The sequence below is a fragment of the Hyperolius riggenbachi genome, chromosome 12 (genome assembly GCF_040937935.1).
Source record: "Hyperolius riggenbachi isolate aHypRig1 chromosome 12, aHypRig1.pri, whole genome shotgun sequence".
NCBI lineage: Eukaryota > Metazoa > Chordata > Amphibia > Anura > Hyperoliidae > Hyperolius > Hyperolius riggenbachi.
This window is the reverse complement of record NC_090657.1, coordinates 138,431,922-138,458,581: the sequence shown is the minus strand read 5'-3', so window position 1 is coordinate 138,458,581 and position 26,660 is coordinate 138,431,922. Positions and strand designations below refer to the sequence as shown.

Below are 26,660 nucleotides of genomic sequence, written 5' to 3'. Positions count from 1 at the left end.
TGTAAACACTAGGGATGATCACAGATATGAAAATTGTTCCGAGTTGATGCAAATTTATTCAAATTTGTGGTCCATTTTCGAACTGCATATATTTGCATAAAAATTTGCATAATTTTGGAACAATTTGCATCACATTGATCATCCCTAGTAAACACAGGATGTTAACCCTTTGTGTGCTTCCATGAAAGCAGAAAGTAGACACAATTCAGATTTATTGCAGGAGTGCTGTAAGCTGTAACAAAGAAATGTTTTCCTGTTGCTTATCTTTTAAAGCAGAGAGGAAGTTCGGAGTTCAGATCCGCTACTGCACTGCAGTCTACATAATGAAAATATTCCCTAAGGCCCTGTTCACATTGCAGGAAAAAATGCAGCACATTCTGTTACTCAGGAAAACACCAAATGAGGACAGTGAACGCATGTGATTAATAGGATACACGAACGCAATGCGCACAGACTAGACCGCAAATGCAAAATCCCAACCTAGTGTGTTTTTCTACAACTGTATTGCGATCATGCTGCAAATGCTGCAAATCGGACGACATGAAAGTGAACCTGTAGGGATGACGTGGGCAGGTGGCGAGGCGAATGAAGCAGATGGAACCGGCAGGTAATGTGAATGGCGCGGATGCGCTTGGTGCACCATTTCCGCATCCACTGCGTTTGCATCGCATTGTGAACCTGGCCTAAAGGATCCTAAGAAAAGCAATTACAGAATGCTTACATAAAAGTAAGTACAGTAACGCTAACCAGTAAGTATCCCTAACATCCCAATTAGATAACCACATAAACAGAAAAGCCTTACAAGGGAACATTTAAGGGGAGTGAATATCAATAATTATTTTTGACAGTTGATACTATTAAAAACTCATTTTTATTAATACAGTATTGCTAAAAAAAAGAAAATTACACTGTCGTGTTAAAGATCATAAGATATAAGACTATATTTTATAAAAGTACTATATTAACAACAACCAACATGATTGAAGTATTCAAAATGTAGGTACAGTGTCACAGAATATGTATAACGTGTGCTATAAAAGGCACAGGTGGGAGAGTCAGGGGAATCAGTGCGTATGCGGGGCAGCCCTCAATGTTACCATGCTCAAAGCCACTTTTAATCACTAGACTATCTCTGACAGTACGGATTATTGTAAGATTGCAGGTCAATCCATGTAACCATTCCAAGGCTCCGTAAAAATAACTGTATTAGGACATTTTTGTGAACAGAGTTCACTATTTCAAGAGCAAAGTTGCAGCATAAAGCAGGTTATGCTTTGAAAAGTAAAAGTTGTAAAATATTATATAGTCTATGGATGAAGGATGGAAGGCCTCATACGAAATAGATATTGACTTAAGCTTCCTACACTCTACTATAATTTTGTATATGTTACTTAATTGTATATTGTGTACAAGTATAATGTCAATTAACTGTCCCTCAGAGGGGCTCACAATCTAATCCCTACCATAGTCATATGTCTATGTATGTATCATGTAAAGCATGTATCGTAGTCTAGAGCCAATTTTTATTAGGGGGAACCCAATTAACTTATCTGTAGGTTTTTGGGATGTGGGAGGAAACAGGAGTGCCCAGATGAAACCCACACAGACAACATACATGCAGATGTTGCACTGGCTGGGATTCAAACTAGGAATCCAGAGCTGCAAGGCGATAGTGCTAACCACTACGCCACCGTACTGCTAAAACTGAACTTGGCTGAGGCTACTATTTGTGGCTGTCTCTGAACAGAATCTAGTGCATGTACAAGTGTCCAGATCTTTCTGTGGCAGCGATGGCCAAGAGCACCATGTCCTTGTCCCTCCTCTCCTCCCCATAACAACAGAACACATTGCTCAGCTGTGGCCGAAGGATGCATCTGTATAAGCTCTTGCACGAAACTGTCATCCTATGGATCGAGTCACAATATCTATGGGTGACAGTTATTGCCTGTGTGCACATAGTTTCAGTGGTGCATATCACTGTTAAAGCAAACCTGTGACTTTAAAAGCAGAGAAAGTCATATATTTGCCTCCTGAGGCCTCCTACATCGAGACCACTGATCCAGTGTAGAGTCCCTCTGGAAGTTCACGGCCGCACTGCTCTCCATGGAGGAGCACGGCTGCATTGCATAGGCTCAGTAGAAAAAGCAGACCCCGAGCTGCTACTGCGCAAGTGTGAGGCGGTCTGCGCAGTACAGCCACATTCGCTTACAGGCGGGAGCACGGCTGCTCGCACTTCTCGACAAACCTTTTGCCAGCTCTGCATCTGTGGAGGCAACCCCTTATCCAGAGGCTTGCCTCTACAGAGTTATCTATGGGGCAGTTTTCCTACTACAGGTACACTTTGAATAAAAGACTAATCAAGACAAAAACCTGGCACACACCCCAAAAAATTGGAAAAATAATGCTTAGAAAAAAACTACACATGTCCTGTAAGGAAAAAATGCTCTTTAGCCACAAGCGAAGATAAGAACGATTGTGACACAAATAACCATGAAGACAAAAGGAAATGGAGCAATATAAAAACAGAGATATGCATGCTTTATAATGTGACAAAAAAGGAGTAAAGCAGTAGCTTGAAGGTCACACAAAATATATGTGGCAATAATCACTCACAAATATATATTACTAGTCATAATACAGTTGCATTGTTTCTGCAAATCCATGGATTGGATATGGGTCTCAACCCGCAATTTAAAAGGATACCCGAGGCAGAGCCGGGACAAGGTCCTCCAGCACCCAAGGCTGAGACACCAAAGTGCGCCCCTCCATCCCTCCCACCGCAGCCACACTAATTGCTATTAGACTAAGAGGCACCTCAGAGCCCCCAACCCCCCTAATCTCTATTTATCTGGCTTGCACTCACTGCCATGTATTTCTCTCTGCTTCAAACACAATAGGGGAATGATAGCTGAGTGACTTGTGTGCCCTGTCCTACACTGCTCCCTGAGGCTGAAGCCTCTCGCCTCGGCCCGGCCCTGACCCGAGGGGACATGTGACATGATGATAGACATGGGTATGTACAGTGCCAAGCACGCAAATAACTATGCTGTGTTACTTTTTTTCTTTCTCTGCCTGAAAGAGTTGAATATCAGATATGTAAGTGGCTGACTCATACAGGAAGTGACTACAGTGTGACTCTCACTGATAAGAAATTACAATAATAAAACACTTTCCTAGCAGAAAATGGCTTCTAAAAAGCAGGAAAGAGATAAAAAAAACGTCAATAGTCCATAAATTTTAGCTCTGGCATGCTTCAATTAATGTGTCATTGAGCAAAAACAATAAAACAGTTAAAACTTAAAAAGTAGATTTGACCACTGAGGGTTTTTACCCCTTTAGGACCAGAGCAATTTTCGTCTGTCAGCACTCCTCCCATTCTTTCGCCAATAACTTAATCACAACGACTTGATCTACAGGATCTTCTCAAAAAATTAGCATATTGTGATAAAGTTCATTATTTTCTGTAATGTACTGATAAACATTAGACTTTCATATATTTTATATTCAAATACACACAACTGAAGTAGTTCAAGCCTTTTATTGTTTTAATATTGATGATTTTGGCATACAGTTCATGAAAACCCAAATTTCCTATCTCAAAAAATTAGCATATTTCATCCGACCAATAAAAGAAAAGTGTTTTTAAAACAACAAAAGTCAACCTTCAAATAATTATATTCAGTTATGCACTCAATACTTGGTCGGGAATCCTTTTGCAGAAATGACTGCTTCAATGCGGCGTGGCATGGAGGCAATCAGCCTGTGGCACTGCTCAGGTGTTATGGAGGCCCAGGATGCTTTGATAACGGCCTTAAGCTCATCCAGAGTGTTGGGTCTTGCGTCTCTCAACTTTCTCTTCACAATATCCCACAGATTCTCTATGGGGTTCAGGTCAGGAGAGTTGGCAGGCCAATTGAGCACTGTAATACCATGGTCAGTAAACCATTTACCAGTTGTTGTGACACTGTGAGCAGGTGCCAGGTTGTGCTGAAAAATGAAATCTTCATCTCCATAAAGCTTTTCAGCAGATGGAAGCATGAAGTGCTCCAAAATCTCCTGATAGCTAGCTGCATTGACCCTTCCCTCGATAAAACACAGTGGACCAACACCAGCAGCTGACATGGCACCCCAGACCATCACTGACTGTGGGTACTTGACACTGGACTTAAGGCATTTTAGCATTTCCCTCTCCCCAGTCTTCCTCCAGACTCTGGCACCTTGATTTACGAATGACATGCAAAAGTTGCTTTCATCCCCAAAAAAAAGTACTTTGGACCACTGAGCAACAGTCCAGTGCTGCTTCTCTGTAGCCCAGGTCAGGCGCTTCTGCCGCTGTTTCTGGTTCAAAAGTGGGTTCATGCTTTAATCTGCTGAAAAGCTTTATGGAGATGAAGATTTCATTTTTCAGCACAACCTGGCACCTGCTCACAGTGCCAAAACCACTGGTAAATGGTTTACTGACCATGGTATTACTCTGCTCAATTGGCCTGCCAACTCTCCTGACCTGAACCCCATAGAGAATCTGTGGGATATTGTGAAGAGAAAGTTGAGAGACGCAAGACCCAACACTCTGGATGAGCTTAAGGCCGCTATCGAAGCATCCTGGGCCTCCATAACACCTGAGCAGTGCCACAGGCTGATTGCCTCCATGCCACGCCGCATTGAAGGAGTCATTTCTGCAAAAGGATTCCCGACCAAGTATTGAGTGCATAACTGAATATAATTATTTGAAGGTTGACTTTTTTTTGTTTTAAAAACACTTTTCTTTTATTGGTCGGATGAAATATGCTAATTTTTTGAGATAGGAAATTTGGGTTTTTATGAGCTGTATGCCAAAATCATCAATATTAAAACAATAAAAGGCTTAAACTACTTCAGTTGTGTGTATTTGAATCTAAAATATATGAAAGTCTAATGTTTATCAGTACATTACAAAAAATAATGAACTTTATCACAATATGCTAATTTTTTGAGAAGATCCTGTATATCTTGTTTTTTTCGCCACCAATTAGGCTTTCTTTGGGAGGTACATTATGCTAAGAATTATGTTATTCTAACACATTTTAATTGGAATAATAAGAAAAAATAGAAAAAAAAATTATTATTTCTCAGTTTTCGGCCATTATAGTGTAATGCGTGCATAGTTTTCTGGAGAGCAGCTGCCACTCTGTCCCTCTGTGCCACTTCTATGCCCTCCCTGTGCCTCCTTCTGTCCCCATTTGTACCTCCTTCAGTCCCCTGTGCCTCCTTCTGTCCCCTTTTACTACCTCTGCCCCCCTGTGCATCCCTTCTGCCTTCCTTCCTTCTGCCCTCCTTTGTGCTTCCTTCTGTCTCCCTGTGCTTCCTTTTGTCCTCCTTTGTCCCTCCTTCAGTCCCCCTCTGCCTCCTGTTTCCCTGTGCCTCCTTCTGTCCCCCTGTTCTACCTTCTGTCTCCCTTTGTGCTTCCTTCTGTCCCCCTTTGTGCCTCCTTCAGTCCCTCTCTGCCTCATTCTGTTTCCCTGTGCCTCCTTCTGTCCCCCTGTTCCTCCTTCAGTCCTCTCTTCCTTCAGTACCCCTCTGCCTCCTTCTTGTCCGCCTTTGTACCTCCTTCTGTCCCCCTTTGTGCTTCCTTCTGCCCTCCCCCGCCCCCCTGTGAGCCTCCTTCTGTTTCCCTTTGTGACTCCCTCTGGCCCTCATGCCTCCTTCTGTCTCCCTGTCACTCCTTCTGTCCCCTTGTGCATTCCTCTGCCCCACTGTGCCCAGGCTCCTTCTGCCCCCTTTGTGCCTCCCTCTGTCCCTCCGTATTTTCACTTGTGCCACTATCTGTCCCCGTCCTACTCCTGCACTCCTTCAGCCCAGTGTGTAAATGCAGAGTATAGCAAGTCCAGCGCTGTGCCTTTGTGACCATCCTGTCTGTGTCTTGCTCCCACTAGTGCTGACACCTCACTCTTCTGATGTTGCGTGTAATTATGCTACAAGCAGTAGGAGATGCCAGGCACTAGGCCGAGTGGTGAGTGGACAGGCGGAAGCACAGCACTGGACTCTGGCAGAGAGATGAGAGCACAATTTCTGCTGTGCTATACTCTGCATTTATACACTAAGCTGGGGTAGTGCAGGAAGGCGTTGTGCAAAGAAATGCAACAGGATCCTGTATTAAACATCCACCTTATACGACATAGGGTTCATATTCTTTAGTATGTGCGTTTGTGTGTGCTTTTTTTATGGAAGGGGGGGGGGGGGGAAGATGACACAGGACTTACTGCCTGTAGTGACAAAAAGGCTAGAAACAGACTAGAAACACCTGACTTTCCTCCCTCCCTTATTCCATGGAAAAACAGCTCTTCCCATCTTGACAATGCCACCGACCCTGAAAGATCTGAGTCAGCACTTCTTCAGTACTCATGGCATAGTATAGAGCAGGCTTAGTGGGACGGTCATGGGGGCATGAAAGGGGCAAGGAGGGCCATACGTGGGACTGGATAACATGGCAAGCTTGCCTCTTCCTGTGGAATGTCCTGCTCATGAGGGAAGTGCACGAGACAACAGACAACACACAGAGGTATGTACAATCCTTCTTGTGCTTTGTTAAGATTATATTGTTCAGGTCAGGTATCCTTTATGTTTTGACAGGTGAAACACCAGTCCATTTTCCTTTTTTGTGTGATATTAATATAACTGAGTTTTTTTATATTTTCAAACTGTAAAAAATTATCATTTATATTAATTACCCTTAGCATCCTAAAGGCCAAAAAAAATGAGTTTCACTTACCTGGGGCTTCTGCCAGCCCCCTGCAGCCGTCCTGTGCCCAAGCAGCCACTCACCAATGTTACAGTCTCTGGACACGGGTTAGTTTCCTTTTTGCCGGCAGGTGCAAGACGCTATTGCCGATGGAAATGCAAAGAAGAATTCGCGTGGACAAAGCTGCGCAGGCGCAGTGGCCCGCCGACTCCGAGTTGGCAAAAACTAAACTAACCTGCAACGGGGGAATGGAGGACCGGCGAAGGCACAGGACGGCTGCAGGGGGCTGGTAGAAGCCCCAGGTAAGTGAAACTCATTTTTTTTTTCTTGCCTTTAGGATCCCCTAAAGGATACTTTAGTCCTTAATAGAATTGGAAATTGACGCCCTGTGTGTGTGGGGGGAGGTGCGCATAGGCTTACCGCATCTCTCCTTGCTGGCCAGAGCTACAGGGTCTGATTACTTGAATTAACTGTCGTCACTTGTTTTATATTGGTGTTTATTTAATACTAGTAAAAAAGCCCCATTTAAAAATGGGCGCTAGGCTACGGGCGCTCCCCCGCAACGCAAGCACAGATGCGTCCCGCTCGCCCGTCCTCCACTGCTGTCTGCAGTATATGCACACAGGGAGAGGTTACTTGCTAGGCAGTTGGAAAAAGCTGTTATTTCCCACAATGCAATGAGGTTCACAGACAGCAAACTGTGAAGTCTGGAAGAAGGGACACACACAGGGACAGGACACAGAGACACATGGGTTTTATTATATAGGATGTAAGAGAGAGATCAGCAGGTGTCAATGTTTTTAAAACATATTTTTTTCTTGCTGTTTGTTTTTGCCAACTTGAATTGAAGCTTCAAGACTGTTGTGGCTTGCTCAATAAGTGGCTCAAGGAGCATAGGCCTAATAAACAGGCGTGAGAACAGGAGCAAAAGGGCAAGAAAAACACCAATATTGGAGTTCTCTGCATTGTTTAGATTGCAAAATTTGTAATCCCCTGGGGGTACTTCCCTCAGGAGGGAGAAACCTCTGGATCCTAATGAAGCCCCCTGTCCCCCTCCGTTCCTTGGTTCCAGTGCTGGCAGCCCCCGAACACCGGCAAGATAAATATTTACCTACCGTGATCCGACGCAGTAGCGGCTTTCCGATCAGGCTTAGCTGGAAACAGCCAAGCCTGATCAGGTCCGCTCTACTACGCAGACGTCTAGCGCCTGTGCAGTAGAGCGGACTTGATCAGGCTTGGCTATTTCCACCTGAACCCAATTGGAAAGCGCTACTGCGCCTGCACTGGAGCTGGGTAATGTAAATATTGCAGGGGCTACTGTGCCTGCGCTACATACTTCTCGGCTGTGGTTTCCGGGGAGCCAGAGCTGGAACTGAGGGACAGAGTAAGCCTCATTAGGATCCAGAGGCTTCCCCCTCCTGATGTACGTATCCCAGCCAGGGGGGGTGGGCTGAATTACATTTAAAGCGGACCTACACCCAGGACTTCATCTCTGCTTTAAACGTTACTAGCATACTAGCCTTTACAGAGAAACATTTACTTGTTACAGCTTATAGAGCTACTTCAGAGATGCTGTCTAGTTACTTCCTGATTTGCTGTGAGTACATAAAGGGTTGAACTCGATGACCGTATATCTTTTTTCAACCCAAATAACTATGTATCTTATGTTGCCTGTTTCCTGGGGACTGTAATCTTGAAAATTGGAAATTCTGGAAATGGCTTTACCAAGCTGATGTTCCTGCTGCTAAATACACTAAGGGCTCATTCACATCTAGGGTGTTGTCGGCCTTTTTTTCAAGTGCAGGCGATTTGCAAAATCGCCCACAAAACGCTTGTGCAATGAACCACTATGAGAAGGTTCATATCAGCGACTTTCGTTGCGGAGCACAAAGAGATGCCTGTATCATTTTTGGGGGGCGTTTTTGGTCTAGTGGAAGGTATAGGAAGAGCCCTAAATGCTCACAAAATCGCTTTATGCGGCGATTGCATTCTTAAGAATAAATGGTACTTATCCGTTAGCCGGGCGCATCCGGCAGGTGGCGACAAAACTCCACCAGAGTTGCATCTTTCCCTACTATCCATGGCGGCCTGGAGGGGGAATAGTAATTAGCGCCACCTGCCGGATGCGCCCGGCTAACGGATAAGTACCGAATAAATACATTGTATTTATTCTTTCCTGGGTCAAAGAGTTCACTGACGTCAGGAAGTGAAAAATCGCTCTGCAAAAGCACTTACAAAAGCGCTTTGCACAAAATAGTAGCGCGCAGTGGAGCGCCGGTAGGGAGAGAATAAATTTGCAAAGAATCGAAAATCGCTGCCGTTAGCGATTTCGTTTTTAGATGTGAACAGAGCCTGAAGGCCCCTTTGATGCACCCTTCCTAGAAGTTTGTTTACACTACTGTATAGGGATACAGCAGAATGAAACACCCCGTGTCATTGACTTCAGAGAAACTCACAAAGGGACTTGACAATGTAAAAAAAGAATTTCTAGTGAAAAGAGATGCCTGTTTGTGAGGAGAGTTTGGCAGAGACTTCAGGCTGGAGGACAAGAAGCCAGAGAACCTCCCTAAGGGCAGAGACACACCCCCTAGCGCTTTTTGATCTGTTTCCGTTTTAAAAAGCACTCCCATTGACTTGCATTAAAATCATGGCAAAGTAGCCACAATCGCGTTTTTTTCTTCTTTTTAAAAAAAAAAAAGCATTTAAAAAAAAAAACGAAAACAGATGGAAAAGTGGTGTGGCACAGTCCTAATGGAGAACAGGCATAACTGAAAACTTGACAGAGATTTTTCATGCAGATCATTCCGTGTGATACAGTAGAATCAAAGGGTTAACATCCTGTGTTTACAAATTAGCTGTGTCTGCCGAGGACTGACAAATTTCAGTGGTGATGCATCTGAAAGATCAAATTACCATTGTGATTACTTCCAGATGAGGAGGAATTAGACGGGCTCTTCTGTCTAAAAACTCACAGTGCATTTCTCTCTGTTTTTCTTGTGTCCTGTGCACGAGTTCAGATCCACTTAAAAGGGAACCTTAACCTCCTTGGCGTTATGATTATTTCCGGATTTTAGGGTCTAAAAGCGGTGCAATTTTTTTTTTGCACCCTTTCAGACCCTAAAACCTGGAAAAAATCATGCTGCCAGGGAGATCTGCACAGCAGTTTTACAATCATTCACCTCCCTTGCTCCAGCACTGCAGTTATGCCTCCATCCTCCAGGTGGTGCTGCAACTCTAAAGTAAATTCATCATGATGACAGCCGGCAATCTCACCAGGAGGAAGCAGAGCCCCGGAGGAGAGGAAGAAGAATGGCAGCCGATGACGGGATCCCTGGGACTTATGTAGAAACACCCGCTGCGCGCTATACTCTGCACACAGCCTCTGGCGGCTACCCCGAGTAGAGGTCGGAACTACTGCTCTTAGCTGCGTTTTTTCGGCCCCGACCCTAGTTTGGGATTACCGCCAAGGAGGTTAGGTTAAGGGACAGGTTTATGGTGGCTGCCATATGTATTTCCTTGTAAATACCAGTAGCCTAGCAGTTCTGCTGATCATTCTGGCATACTTGTGTCCTGTGCAAGAGTTCAGGTCCGCTTAAAGGACAGATGCGAGAAAAAAAAAGATCTACTTAACCGCGACTTCCTCCAGCCCCTGGCAGCCGATATGTCCCTCGCCGCAGCTCTGCCTACAGCCAGTGGCCCCGGTCCCCTCCGGTGCAGATGCCGACCGGCCTCTACTGCCCCTGTGCAAAACACTCCAGACCACAGGAGCGCGATTACGAGCTGCACTCGCGCAGGTGCAGAAGATGCCGACCTGACAAGGCAACAGAGGGGCCAACGGCTGGAAGCGGAGCTGCGACGAGGGAAATATCGGCGGCCAAGGACTTGAGGACCCCCTACCTCACAGCATAGCTCGCAACTGTCCCTCTTTTGGAGGGACAGTTCCTCTTTGGGAGCCCTGTCCCTCTTTCCTCCTCATTTGTCCCTCTTTCAGGACTTTGTCCCTCTTTCTATGTAAATATATATATTTCTCTACTAAAAATGTGTGTTGATTGGCTCTAAACTTTATTCCCATCCTTTACATGGATCTATTACTAATTTTAAAATGTTGATATGAAGGAAAATGAACCAGGATAGAAAGGACCAGTGTGGTTTGAATTATAAAACATATTTTTCGTATGAAATCTTTATCGTATGCGTGGCTAGGGGTGTGATGGGGCGTGATCAGGGGTGTGGCTTAAGTGTCCCACTTTCTCATCTCAAAAAGTTGGGAGGTATACTCACAGTCAGCAGACACATGGCAGCCAATCAGCTAGCACCCCCTCCTGGACCCCCTATTAAAAAGCAGTTGCATTGGCAATATTGGATTCATTCTTTGCTGGCTGCTGTTAGAGAGAGCAGGGTCAAACTTGCTGCACATAGGTAGGGAAAGCATTAGCTAGGCTTGTGTTGTTGTTCCTCACTGACTACTTGCTGAAAGCACCCCAAATAGCCCTTTTGAGGGCTAGTACATCAGTCTCCTGTTTTTTATTTTGTGTGTGACACTCCACAGCCCACTGACACCATACCTCCCAACTTTTGAAGATGTGAAAGAGGGACACTTAAGCCACGCCCCCTGTTCAGCCTTAAGCTACACCCCTGCTTTTGCAAGAGGGTGACAATGGAAGGGAGTGTGCGGGTAGGGTGCCAGTGTGTGGGAGAGGGTGACACTGGGTGGAAATGAGGGTGCTAGTGGGTGGGGGAGGAAGGTGCCAGTGGGTAGGAGGAGGGTGTCGACAGGGTGCAGGGACAGGGTGCCTGGGGCAGGGTGCAAGGACAGGGTGCCTGGAGCAGGGTGCTTGGGGCAGGGTGCAGGGACTGGGGGCCTGGAGCAGGGACTGGGTGCCTGGTGCAGGGACTGGGTGCAGGGACAGGTTGCCTGGTGCAGGGACTGGGTGCAGGGACAGGGTGCCTGGGGCAGGGTGCAGGGGCCAGGGTGTCTGGGGGCAGTATGCAGGGACTGTGTGCCTGGGGCAGGGACTGGGTGCCTGGAGCAGGGTGCAGGGACTGGGTGCCTGGAGCAGGAGCCAGGCATTGGGTGCCTGGGACAGGGGCCAGGCACTGGGTGCCTGGGACAGGGGCCAAGAGCAGGGTGCCTGGGATAGGGGCCAAGAGCAGGGTGCCTGGGAAAGGGTGCAGGGGCAGGGTGCCTGGGAAAGGGTGCAGGGTGCCTGGGAAAGGTTGCAGGGGCAGGGTGCCTGGGGCAGGGGCCAGGGTACACTGACACTGGGGAAGGGTGCAGGGTGCCTGGGGAAGGAGGGTGCAGGGTGCCTGGGGAAGCAGAGTGCCTGGGGAAGGGGCCAGGGTGCCTGGGGAAGGGTGCAGGGTGCCTGGTGAGGGGAAGGGTGCCTGGGGAAGGGTGCAGGGTGCCTGGTGAGGGGGAGGATGCTTGGGGCCAGGGTGCAGGGTGCCTTGGGCCAGTGTGCACTGACACTTGGTGGGTAGGGGGGTTGTAAGTGGAGGGGGTGGGGAGAATGCCCGTGGGTGGGGAGGAGGGTGCCACTATTAGGTGTGTGTGTGTAGGGGGGGGGGCCCTGGGCAGAGAATGGAGGCGGAAAAACTGATCGAGGCTCCAGCCGCGGTACTGAGGGATGCGGGAGCCCGACTTCAATACTTCCTTCCTCCCTCCCTCTCTGAATGCCCCCCTGATGTATGCCCGTGTGCCCCCCTCCCCTCCCTGTAGGCAGAGTAAGCGGAGCGGGCAGTCGGGTCCTCCTACCGCTGATGCACACGTACTGTCTCTGGCATCGAACCTCCATGTGCTTCCTGTGACGTCATAGTAAACAGGAGGCACATGGAGGTCCGATGCCAGAGACAGTGTACGCGTGCATCAGCGGTAAGAGGACCCGACTGCCGGCTGCGTTCACTCTGCCTACAGGGAGGGGAGGGGGGCACACGGGCATACATCAGGGGGGCATTCAGAGAGGAAGGAAGGGGGAGGGGGGAAGTATTGAAGTCGGCTCCCGCATCCCTCAGTACCACGGCTGGAGCCTCGATCAGTTTTTCCGCCTCCATCTCTGCCGTCGGGATTCAAGAGGGGGGGCCCGGGATCGGGAGAATCCCGACAAAAACGGGACGGTTGGGGGGTACGCTGACACCCATAGCTGTGCACACTACTGCTGTTGCCACATTAAGTTGCAGACACAGTACCACTCCACTGGGGTTTTTTTTCACTGTATTCTGAAAGAGCTATTGCATATCTCTCTCTTTGTGACACTTCATAGCCCACTGGCACCCACTCAGAGCTGTGCTCAGTACTACCGCCAGCGTTCTCCCCAGGCTCTTTTAGCCGGGTGCACCAGGCTATCATCGACTTACCTCCTCCTATGCTGTAAGCAGAGTTGTGCAGAGAAGCGCTGGCCCTGCATTCTCTTGTCGCACCCCACCCAGACACTTATTCATGCCACCCGGCTGGGAAAAAAACACTGACCGCTATTGTTTGCCACATTAGTAACAATCACAGTACCACTCTAGTGCATTATTTTTCATCGTATTCTGATAGTACTATTGCATTTCTCTGCGTGTGACACTCCACAGCCCACTGACACCCATTGCTGTGCACAGCTGTGTGCACCCATAGCTGTGTTCTGAATATAATGTGATTTCTGCCCTTTAGGCCTGGAGCCCACTACAAAACGCTATCGCTAATCGCAATCGCTATCGTTTTGTATGATCAGTTTGTAAAAGATTTCATGATCGTTTTAGGCAGCGATTTTAAAAAGTGTATTTAATTTGCCAGCGGTTAATTAGCGATTAGCGTTTTAAAGTCTGAGTGGTCCTTTCAATTAATTTTAATTTTGTTACAGTGTACAGTAACTTTAAAACGCTAGCAAAATCGCTCTGTGCAGGTTTTGATGAGCGATTATACTTTACATTGAAGTGCAAACGCTAACAAAATGCTGCAAGTCCTGTGCTTGCGATTTTGCTAATTGCAATCACTTCTGTGGAATTTGCACCAACCATTTACAGAGCGTTTAGGGAAATCGCTAGCGATTTATCACGCTCCCTAAACGCTCAAAAAATCGCTCTAGTGAGTTCCAGCCCTCAGGGATTAAAACCTGACTCTGCGTCAACTACATAATTTTTGGCGGGACTTTTGGCATGCATCCCGCTCCTGCCCATTGAAGTCTATAGGGGGTTGCATGTTGATGTTCGGGCCACCTCTATCAGCAATCCAGAAAATATTGAAGGCAGAGGATTAGTACAATAGCTAGACAAGTAATGTTTTGTCCTGAAGTCTGCAGGGACAGGTTTCATAATCTCTCAGTATACAGTAGTTCTGCTTAATTAAAAACCGCATACATTCAAGCTACTGCTCTTTGTACCACATCATTTGCTTCACTTTTTATGTCTTGCTAACACCATACTAAAACTAATAAGACATTAAATAAGACTGAACTTTCATTGTACAAGATTTTTGATGGCTTGATTTTAAAGGATATGAAATTTAGCCCTAAAAAACTAAAAATAAAGAAACTCTGTATGAGCAAAAGCATGATTAAGGAAGTGACTTAAAGGTTATTTTGAGATTTTGCAGAAAAGCAGATAAATATCTTTCTGATGATCATGCAATCTTAGGTTTAGGACATGTTATGTACTGTTTCATTCAAAGCCATATTTATTTCCTTTTAAACAATACCAGTTGCCATGGCATCCTGCTGAACTTTCATGCATCAGTAATGTCTGAATCACCCACCTGAAACAAGCATTTGAAAAATCCACAAACTTCGGACGAACATTTACGGCCCTTTCACACCAGGGCGGTGCGGTATTTTTACTGCACCCCATCACCGGGCAATGAAAGTCTATGGAGACTTTCATACTGCCACGTTATGGCTCGAGGAAATTACCGACACAATGCGGCGGACATGTGCGGAAGCGTATTTTAACCACTTGAGGACCGCCCCCAGCCGATGGGCGGCGGCAAAGCCCGGGCCCAAACGACCGCAATACGCCCATCGGCGGGGGCGGCTGCGGGAGTGGCTATGCGGCGATCGCGTCATTCGTGACGCGATCAGCCGCCGGGGACTCGCTCCGCCCACCGCTCGTAGTAACCCGCCGGCCGTTCGGAAGCGCCGGCGGGTTACTAGCACCCGGATCGCCGCTGCACATATGTAAAATAGGCTTTGTAATGTATACAAAGCCTATTATACTGGCTGCCTCCTGCCCTGGTGGTCCCAGTGTCCGAGGGACCACCAGGGCAGGCTGCAGCCACCCTAGTCTGCACCCAAGCACACTGATTTCCCCCCCCCCTGCCCCCTGATCGCCCACAGCACCCCTCAGACCCCCCCCCCTGCCCACCCCCCAGACCACTGTTTGCACCCAGTCACCCCCCTAATCACCCATCAATCACTCCCTGTCACTATCTGTCAACGCTATTTTTTTTTTATCCCCCCCCTGCCCACTGCCCCCTCCTGATCACCCCCCCACCCCTCAGATTCTCCCCAGACCCCCCCACCCCGTGTACTGTATGCATCTATCCCCCCTGATCACCTGTCAATCACCCGTCAATCACCCCCTGTCACTGCTACCCATCAATCAGCCCCTAACCTGCCCCTTGCGGGCAATCTGATCACCCACCCACACCAATAGATCGCCCGCAGATCCGACATCAGATCACCTCCCAAGTGCAGTGTTTACATCTCTTCTCTCCTCTAAACACCCACTAATTACCCATCAATCACCCCCTATCACCACCTGTCACTGTTACCCATCAGATTAGACCCTAATCTGCCCCTTGCGGGCACCCAATCACCCGCCCACATGCTCAGATTGCCCTCAGACCCCCCCTTATCAATTCGCCAGTGCAATATTTACATCTGTTATTCCCTGTAATAACCCACTGATCACCTGTCAATCACCTATCAATCACCCCCTGTCACTGCCACCCATCAATCACCCCCTGTCACTGCCACCCATCAATCAGCCCCTAACCTGCCCCTTGCGGGCAATCTGATCACCCACCCACATCAATAGATCGCCCGCAGATCCGACATCAGATCACCTCCCAAGTGCAGTGTTTACATCTCTTCTCTCCTCTAAACACCCACTAATTACCCATCAATCACCCCCTATCACCACCTGTCACGGTTACCCATCAGATTAGACCCTAATCTGCCCCTTGCGGGCACCCAATCACCCGCCCACACCTCAGAACGTCCTCAGACCCCAGCCCTGATCACCTCGCTAGTGCATTGCTTGCATCTATTTCCCCCCTCTAATCACACCTTGAGACACCCATCAATCATCTCCTGTCACCCCCTAGCACACCTACCCATCAGATCAGGCCCTAATTTGCCCTGTGTGGGCTCCTGATCACTCGGCCAAACCCTCAGATCCCCCTCAGACCCCCTTACGATCACCTCCCCAGTGCATTGATTGCATCTATTTTCCCCTCTAACCGCCCCCTGAGACACCCATCAATCACCTCCTGTCACCCCCCTAGCACTCCTATCCATCAGATCAGGCCCAAAACATCCTGTCATCTAAGAGGCCACCCTGCTTATGACCGGTTCCACAAAATTTGCCCCCTCATAGACCACCTGTCATCAAAATTTGCAGATGCTTATACCCCTGAACAGTCATTTTGAGAAATTTGATTTCCAGACTACTCACAGTTTTGGGCCCGTAAAATGCCAGGGCAGTATAGGAACCCCACAAGTGACCCCATTTTAGAAAGAAGACACCCCAAGGTATTCTGTTAGGTGTATGATGAGTTCATAGAAGATTTTATTTTTTGTCAAAAGTTAGCGGAAATTGGATTTTTATTGTTTTTTTCACAAAGTGTCATTTTTCACTAACTCGTGACAAAAAATAAAATCTTCTATGAACTCACCATACCCCTAACGGAATACCTTGGGGTGTCTTCTTTCTAAAATGGGGTCACTTGTGGGGTTCCTATACTGCCCTGGCATTTTAGGGGCTCTAAACCGTGAGGAGTAGTCTAGAAAACAAATGCCTCAAAATGACCTGTGAATAGGACGTTGGGCCCCTTAGCGCACCTAGGCTGCAAAAAAGTGTCACATGTGGTATCGCCATACTCAGGAGAAGTAGTATAATGTGTTTTGTGGTGTATTTTTACACATACCCATGCTGGGTGGGAGAAATCTCTCTGTAAATGGACAATTGTGTGTAAAAAAAAAATCAAAAATGTGTCATTTACAGAGATATTTCTCCCACCCAGCATGGTTATATGTAAAAATACACCACAAAACACATTATACTACTTCTTCTGAGTACGGCGATACCACATGTGTGACACTTTTTTGCAGTCTAACTGTGCTAAGGGGCCCAAAGTCCAATGAGTACCTTTAGGATCTCACAGGTCATTTTGAGACATTTGGGTTCAAGACTACTCCTCACGGTTTAGGGCCCCTAAAATGCCAGGGCAGTATAGGAACCCCACAAGTGACCCCATTTTAGAAAGAAGACACCCCAAGGTATTCTGTTAGGTGTATGATGAGTTCATAGAAGATTTTATTTTTTGTCACAAGTTAGCGGAAATTGATATGTATTGTTTTTTTTTTCACAAAGTGTCATTTTCCGCTAACTTGTGACAAAAAAAAATCTTCTATGAACTCACCATACTCCTAACAGAATACCTTGGGGTGTCTCCTTTCTAAAATGGGGTCACTTGTGGGGTTCCTATACTGCCCTGGCATTTTTGGGGCCCTAAACCGTGAGCAGTAGTCTAGAATCCAAATGCCTCAAAATGACCTGTGAATAGGACGTTAGGCCCCTTAGCGCACCTAGGTTGCAAAAAAGTGTCACACATGTGGTATCGCCGTACTCAGAAGAAGTAGTATATTGTGTTTTGGGGTGTATTTTTACACATACCCATGCTGGGTGGGAGAAATCTCTCTGTAAATGGACAATTGTGTGTAAAAAAAATCAAACAATTGTCATTTACAGAGATATTTCTCCCACCCAGCATGGGTATGTGTAAAAATACACCCCAAAACACATTATACTACTTCTCCTGAGTACGGCGGTACCACATGTGTGGCACTTTTTTGCACCCTAAGTGCGCTAAGAGGCCCAAAGTCCAATGAGTACCTTTAGGATTTCACAGGTCATTTTGCGACATTTGGTTTCAAGACTACTCCTCACGGTTTAGGGCCCCTAAAATGCCAGGGCAGTATAGGAACCCCACAAATGACCCCATTTTAGAAAGAAGACACCCCAAGGTATTCCGTTAAGAGTATGGTGAGTTCATAGAAGATTTTATTTTTTGTCACAAGTTAGCGGAAAATGACACTTTGTGAAAAAAAACAATTAAAATCAATTTCCGCTAACTTGTGACAAAAAAAAAAAAATCTTCTATGAACTCACCATCCTCCTAACGGAATACCTTGGGGTGTCTTCTTTCTAAAATGGGGTAATTTGTGGGGTTCCTATACTGTCCTGGCATTTTAGGGGCCCTAAACCGTGAGGAGTAGTCTTGAAACGAAATTTCTCAAAATGACCTGTGAAATCCTAAAGGTACTCATTGAACTTTGGGCCCCTTAGCGCAGTTAGGGTGCAAAAAAGTGCCACACATGTGGTATCGCCGTACTCAGGAGAAGTAGTATAATGTGTTTTGGGGTGTATTTTTCCACATACCCATGCTGAGTGGGAGAAATATCTCTATAAATAGACAATTGTGTGTAAATAAAATAAAACAATTGTCATTTACGGTGATATTTCTCTTACCCAGCATGGGTATGTGTAAAAATACACCCCAAAACACATTATACTACTTCTCCTGAGTACGGCAATACCACATGTGTGGCACTTTTTTGCAGCCTAACTGCGCTAAGGGGCCAAAAGTCCAATGAGCATCTTTAGGCTTTACAGGGGTGCTTACAATTAGGCACCCCCCAAAATGCCAGGACAGTGAACACACCCCACAAATTACCCCATTTTGGAAAGTAGACACTTCAAGGTATTCAGAGAGGAGCATAGTGAGTCCGTGGCAGATTTCATTTTTTTTTTGTCGCAAGTTAGAAGAAATGGAAACTTTTTTTTTTCTTTTTTTTGTCAGAAAGTGTCATTTTCCGCTAACTTGTGACAAAAAATAAAATCTTCTATGAACTCACCATGCCTCTCAGTGAATACTTTGGGATGTCTTCTTTCCAAAATGGGGTCATTTGGGGGGTATTTGTACTATCCTGGAATTTTAGCCCCTCATGAAACCTGACAGGTGCGCAGAAAAGTCAGAGATGCTTGAAAATGGGAAAATTCACTTTTGGCACCATAGTTTGTAAACGCTATAACTTTTACCCAATCCAATAAATATACACTGAATGGTTGTTTTTTTTATCAAAGACATGTAGCAGAATAACTTTCGCGCTCAAATGTATAGGAAATTTTACTTTATTTGAAAAATGTCAGCACAGCAAGTTAAAAAAGTCATTTTTTTGCCAAAATTCATGTCTTTTTTGATGAATATAATAAAAACTAAAACTCGCAGCAGCAATCAAATAGCAGCAAAAGAAAGCTGTATTAGTGACAAGAAAAGTAGGTAAAATTCCTTTAGGTGGTAGGTTGTATGACCGAGCAATAAACCGTGAAAGCTGCAGTGGTCTGAATGGAGAAAAAGGCTCTGGTCCTTAAAGAGAACCTGTACTGAGTAAAATTATTTAAAATAAACACTCGAGGTAACTTCAAATGAACATTACATAGTTACCTTGCCATCAGTTCCTCTCAGAAGCTCACCATTTTCTTCTGACAATAATCCCTTCCAGGTCTGACAACATTTTGTCAGAACTAAAATATATCAGTTGCTCTGAGTTATATATCAGTTGCTGTCAGTTACAGCTGAGAGGAGAACTGATGTGTCCATGTTTCTCTATGGCTCAAGTGAGCGATGTTACAGTTTAACAGTGTGCTGACCAGGAAGCTGTTATGGGGTAATGGCTATTTTCAAAATGGAGGACGGAGAATTCCCTTGATCACAGTGGCCAAACAGGATGCAGGAGAGGAGAAAGAGATTGATGAGTAGACTACACAGGAGGTAAGTATGATGTGTGAATGTTTATTTAGACTTTTATTTTCAGTTCAGGTTTTCTTTAAGGGGCGAAAAGACTGTGGTCCTTAAGTGGTTAACAATACCCTTCCACATACCCAAAGCAGGAAGTGACAGCAAGCGTGTATCACTTCCCGCTTGGTCGGTGGCCAGACAGGGAACTCCGTGCAATAGCCATAGCAATTCGTACGACATTGCAGCATTTTTTTGCACGAGTGGCAGCAAATCCCATAGCCGTGCGTCTCGTTGGACGTGTGGCAGCCAGTGGAAACGGGCCCTTAGTCATTCATTAGTATTGCAGGAGATGATAAAATGTATCTCCATTGAAATTAAAGAAGAAGTCATTCACCATCTCCTCAGACAGAGAAAAAAGAGGAACTCCAGTGAACATTTTAGTGTTGGCAGGTGATGTAGCTGCTGCATGGTTTTTGGCAGTTGGAAACAGCTGTAACAGCTATTTTCCACAATGCAACAAGGTTCACAGACAGGAAACTGCCAAAAAAAAGTACGTACTTTTCTTGTGGGAGGGGTTTCACCACAATATCAGTCATACAGCGCTCCCTGATGGTCTGTTTGTGAAAAGGAATAGATTTATCATGTAAAAGGGGGTATCAGCTACTGATTAGGATAAAGTTCAATTCTTGGTCGGAGTTTCTCTTTAAGCTGTAATAAGACCCTTGTCACAGTCGTAGCTTTGGCTCCTCCTGCTTGTCACATGGGCTTTTTTCCCTCTGTGGAAATGACAGCTTCACCATGGACATCCACCAGGCTGTTTACACCTACCTAGGTTGCCTTGTGAGTGATGTACAGTAGCTCTTCATCTGTTCTGTAGTACTATCTAGCTGCCAGAGATAGCAGAGGGGCATTATGCAAATAAGCACTGGCTGCAGGGGCATAACAATAGCCTCCCTATCCCCTGGTGTCACAGGGGTGCCTGGTCCTGTGGCAAGGAGAGCAAAGCAGTTGCAGCATCATACATTACCTTCATCCAGCAGAGTGACAGGTCCTCACTCCTCTTTTTGCTGTGCAGTCTCCTTGCGACTCTTGATGCATGTCACATGACATGCACAGGTGAGAGCCGCTGTATAGTCTACAGAGGAGTGAGGAGGACATGTCGCTCTGCTGGATGAAGGTAATGTATGATGCTGATGCTGCTCTTCACTGCTCATCCCCTGCCCCTCTACTGTGCTGGGTGTGGGGAGGGGCGGGAGACACTAATGCACTGCGATATTAAGGGGTATAAGTTAAAGGACCACTATCGTGAAAATCATAACATTTGAAATATATGTCAACACATACAGATACGAAGTACATTTCCTCCAGAGAAAATGAGATGTAAATGACTTTTCTCTGATGTTGCTGTAGGTATTACAAATCTGTCAGAACTGACAGGTTTTGGACTAGCCCATCTCCTCATGGGGGATTCTCATGAGTTTCCTTATTTTCAAAAGTACTTGGTGAATGGCAGTTGCTCAGTCCAACTGCCCCCCCCCCCCCCCCCAAAAAAAAAGTGTACAGCGAACAGGGAGGCTGGCTAGCATCTTTGTATAAATCCTTTTCAGGGAATGTCTTTATACAGAATAAAAGCCTTGCTGAGAATCCCCCATGAAGAGATGAACTAGCCCAAAACCTGTCACTTTTGTCAGATTTCTTCTACCTACTGTAAGTGACTGCAGCATAGGAGAAAATTCATTTATGGCTCATTTTACTCTGGAAGAAACATACTTCTTATCTGTATGTGGGCTTGTGAGGCAGGAGGATTTCTTAAGACAACTTTTTCGACCAAGGGCCATATAGCCAGTCTTGAGGTAGCTAGGGGGCTGAACTAGCAAAATTAAACAATTTTTTTGCTGATTGCCCTAAGGAACAGTGTTGTCAAATTAAACATTTACTTGGGAAAGAATCTATATACCATGTGTGCAATTAGCATGTCCCCTTCAGATGTGCAGTGGTAGCTGTTGCTAGCTTAGTGGCATCTGCTAAACAGTGACTACTGCTGCTGGCATAAGTAGCTAATCTCCAATCATAAAATCCAGAGCCATGTACCCATGTACTCGTTTTTCCTCCCGATTTACCAGGACATCTGCGGCCATTTTCGATAGTACAATATTAATGACTATAGGACTACAAAAAATGGCTGACATTTTCCATTGTGAGTATAAACTCCAGTGGCCATTTCTTTGTAGTTCTATACAAATTCCTGAGGGACTACAGGATAGCTGGGCGAGGCAGAGCAGTGACACAGGTTAACTCTAAACATTAATGCATGCAGTAACACAGCAATGGCCTGCTGGCTGCATGCAAATAAAATTTCACAAGAGCTTTAGGGCCCACTGGAAAAGGCCTGGCGGACCGCGTTTGGCCCTCCGGATGGACTTTGGAGACGCTCCTGTCTTAAAGAGACTCTGAAGTCTCCAAAAATTCAGCTTTTTATTGCAAAAACCTGTTCAACATTATTGCCCTAACTAAAACGCCGCATCCCTGCGGCTGAAATCTAACTAAATCCCTCCAAACTCCCCTCGCAAAATCCACAACTTTCTTGGTCGTGGATTTTGCTGCCCCCGGAGGTAGAGCTTTCAGCTGCAGCTCTGCCTCTGAGAGGGGCGGGCGGAGAGCTGAAAGCTCTGCCTCTCATGGAAGCGCTCCCCTCAGTGTGCCCTGGGGAGTTTGGGGGGATTTAGTTAGATTTCATTTAAGTTAGGGCAATAATATTGAACAGGTTTTTGCAATAAAAAGCTGAATTTTGGAGACTTCAGAGTCTCTTTAAGACATAACCATTGTAATAAGGCCTATTAAAACAAAGGGGAAAATGCTTCCCTGTCCTTTGATTACTGATATCCTGTTTTGAACCATCTCCAAGTATCTAAATAATTTCAGTCACACAGAGATGAGATGTTATTGCCATTCATAGAAAATATTCCTAACGCTATGATCAACTGAAAAAGGATTAGCTAGACATTAGCATGCTTTTGTTAGGAAATCTCTCCCATCCCTAGTTTACACATCAGTATGTTGTCAACAAATATCTCATACATACATCCGTATTCTAATTGGATCACTCGGACGCTCTTGGTGGAGGCAAACACGTCAACAACAGCATAAAGTGGCTGCAAGGGTGGTATTCCGCAGGCGCTGGCACCCATGTCTTCTCCATTTATGATGATATGCATATGCCGAGTACCATCAGACTGCGGTTCGAACATGACCCCAATTCTGCTTCTGCGGGCTGTAGGTGGCAGCACATTGATCTTGTACAACTCATCCAAAATGTGACTGAAGCGTCCCGGCTTGCTTCGTGCCACCAGCTTGTCACGAGGAATTTTGTACTTGCCTATCTTCAGGTATGGGTCCGACAGAAACCCTTTTCCTATGTTTTTGGCAGTTTCGTCTTCATCTGTCACCACTCTATTGTGATTGCGGGTAATGGCAAATATCCAGCTGTCCCCTTGATTTACCATGTCTGGCAATGTGTATTCTGGTACGATGTCCAGGCTGCGAGGATCTCGAGATGTCAGGCCAACTCTTAAGTGACCACACCACCCCAGTTCTTTTTCTTCAATTTCCACCAAAAACAGCTGCCCGGGTTCCAGAGGGTCTTTGCTGAAGCAGATACCATTAGCAAAGCTTTCAACCCTAGTAGCTTGTGTTCCTGAAGGGTCGATGCGAACATTCGTACCATGGATAGAGTGAAAACATGTAAATGGCTGCCACTGTACAGCCATCGCTCTAGCAGAAGGCTCAGATGACTCGCAGCCTGATGCTATTTTTAAAAGGCCGGAGTGTCTGTGTTATCTGTGCTGAAACAGCTGCAGGAGGTATTGGCAAGTTCCATTTAAGGAGACTGGAACTACCGAAACACCTACCAAAATTCCAGCTAAAGACTGTAAAACTGGCCATCTCAGTTCTTATCTTTGTAAAGCAATGAAAACTTCTGATAGAAAGTCATAGGATAGGGGCCATGCTGCATAATAACTGCAATCTAAATTGTGACAGGTATCAGTAGTGCACAAGTCTTTTTGTCGTTTATTTTTACAGTTTATAGCCAGCCATGACTTTCGAACTGTTCATGTCCATATGAAATCCTGCTTCATTTTAAGCTTGGAATCAATACTCTGCACTGCAGACTGCTGTTTTCCTGTTACTCCAGTAATTAGCAGCACAGACCAGGAGTTCCTGTGCACACAGTTATTTTCTTGTTAGTTCACAACCATTTCTGGCAAAAGTCTACCGTCACGTAAGATGTCCCATAATGTAATTTAGCAACCTTTCCACTAAAGGATGAATGAGCACTATTTGATTGTTCCCTGCATGGCGGGACACCTGTCATTTGTCCACTGCTCACTGTCCCCCCTCCTCTCTCCACAGAACAGGCTGTTCAGCTGAAGCCCAGAATACACTGCAGGCTGTTCTACCTCTCTGTAAACCACCACAGGAACTTCACAGGGTTCTAAAACCTTCCTATAACCTGCAACCCTGAAGTGTTATCTCTGTGCCAACTTCTGGGTCAGATAATGCAGTTTTCATTGCTTTACTACGTTATCTGTACTTTTACATGGTTACAGCAATCAGAAAGTTTATATTAGCCTACCCAACCAACTCCTATCTGAAACCTTTTCTCTTCTATCTAACCCTACCTACAAGGTTTAGTGTCATTGGCTGGACCACCTCCAAATGAAAGGGGTCTCCCCTACCAGGATGGGCTGGCCCTACTATGAAGCAACCTGAATCACATGATTTAGGGCAGCAGAGCATGCTATAGGGGGCAGCGCCAGAAGCAAGAAGTGCCTTACTCCCCAGGAGAGTGAAGACATCGAACCCTCGGAGAAGAGAAATCAAGCCATGGGGGAGAGCAGCGTCAGCGTGATGGAAGAAGATGAGGCGGTGTCAGTGTGGTACTACTCGCCAGCTGGAGAAGGAGCACAGAAAGCGGCAGGAGGCGTGTAGGATGAAAAGTCTGAAGGACACGGCCGACAGGTGAGGTATCTACCCACTGGCACTTACATGATGTGACACAGGTGCTTACAGCAGGACTCAGGAGAATGAATAGTTAGTTGTGTATGCCCTCTACTGGCCCAGGCAGCGCCACTCTCTAAGGTCTGACTGAGCATGTATGTTACATGTGTGCAAGACTGTTCTTCATGCACAGTTCAGCCTATGCACGCCACTGCGGCTTAGGGCATTGGCGAGTCATGGAGCCTGAGCCATCCATCCACAGTCAATGGACTAAAAAGGGCGGCCATGAGAACAGAAAGAGGGCTGATCCAATTCAAGTTTTCTCCTAAGAGATAATTCTTCATCTTCTGTTTAAAATAGTTTTCAACTATCTGCAATTGAAAAAGTACCAAAAAGTACTATAAGTGTAAAAGTTCTTGCTGGTGGCCTAAAAGGCATTTTTATTGATAAGGTGTAAAAATATTACCTTTGGAAGAAAATTTTTTGGATCAGGCCCAGAGAGAGACCTTAGCTAGGGGCAGGCAGGGTGGCTGAGGCTGACGAACACCCTGGCGCCAGCATTCATCATGCCTTGTGGTGGTGAAGCTGGTTGCCATGTGTGTTGCATGATCTGACTGAGGTCTGAGTGGGTGACTGTCACCTCCCAACACACTAAGCAGTGAGCTGAGCCCCACCATTGAACAGGTAGGGGGTGGGGGCACTATGTGTTCTGAAGCCCACTGCTAAACACCTATGAGGGCCAGGCTGTGGGAGAACTGACTGCACTTTGAGGGAGTTGGGGCTAATGATAAGCTGCATGTGGGGGCAGTGATAACATGGGGCAATGGTGGGAGTGAAGTAGCTGCACAGTGAGGGGCAAGGGTGTAGCTAGAATTCACTGGGCCCCATAGCAAATTTTGTGGTTAAGCCCCCCAGCCCCCCCATAACTGACCCCACCCCCTTCTTCTCCCGTACTGCACATACTGGAGGAAGCAGAGATCAGCACACACTGCAGCTAATTTACTTTCAGTACAGGCACAGAGTAACCGTTTATACTGTACATACTGAAGGGAGCAAAGGTCAGCACACTGCAGCTAGTTAACTATCAGTGCAGGCATAAAGTATCAGCTTATACAGTACATATTTGAGGTAGCAGAGATCAACAAACACTGCGGCTAATTTACTATCAGTACAGGCCTAGAGTATCACCTTATACTGTACATACTGGAGGTAGCAGAGGTCAGCACACACTGCAGCTAGTTCAGCACACACTGCAGCTAGTTTACTATCAGTGCAGGCACTTCATATGTGGGGCGATTGCCACACTTCATAAGTGGGGCGATTTGCTCATTTTCATATGTGTGATACAATAAAGGAAAGAGGCGCCCTGAGATATTAAAAGCGTTTAAAAACACTAAAAACAATCGATATTTTGAGGTAGCTTACCTCAATGACGAAATCTCTGTAAAGGTTACAAAAGATTTTTATTAGCACAAGCGGCAACGCGTTTCACGGGTCACAGCCCGCTTCATCAGGCCAATTGCAGTGCCAAATGAAAAAATTCCTTCCGCATAGGGAGCCTCCCTATGCGGAAGGAATTTTTTCATTTGGCACTGCAATTGGCCTGATGAAGCGGGCTGTGACCCGTGAAACGCGTTGCCGCTTGTGCTAATAAAAATCTTTTGTAACCTTTACAGAGATTTCGTCATTGAGGTAAGCTACCTCAAAATATCGATTGTTTTTAGTGTTTTTAAACGCTTTTAATATCTCAGGGCGCCTCTTTCCTTTATTGTGCTAAGTATACCCCCGAACAGAGCCTGTTCGAGGGGTGGTGCTACACCACTAGTGGGGCTCCACAGTGGTTGTCTCAACCTTTTTTATTAAGAGAGCGACCTACCGTCCGGTCCTGGCTAGGACCACCCCGAGTGGAGTCGGGTTTATTGTCTCCACCTGCTTCCTGTGGTTGGT

General features: G+C 46.1%; 1 protein-coding gene across 1 annotated transcript in view; it reads right to left on the bottom strand.

The window, feature by feature from the left end:
• The window catches only part of NEURL2 (neuralized E3 ubiquitin protein ligase 2), a 28,971-nt gene extending 5,469 nt beyond the window's left edge, over positions 1-23,502 (bottom strand). Inside the window, exon 1 of the mRNA XM_068262055.1 lies at positions 22,798-23,502. Coding sequence (XP_068118156.1) covers positions 22,798-23,482 — 685 coding nt within the window. The 5' untranslated portion in view covers positions 23,483-23,502. The remainder of the gene's footprint in view (positions 1-22,797) is intronic.
• Positions 23,503-26,660: the final 3,158 nt, after the last annotated feature.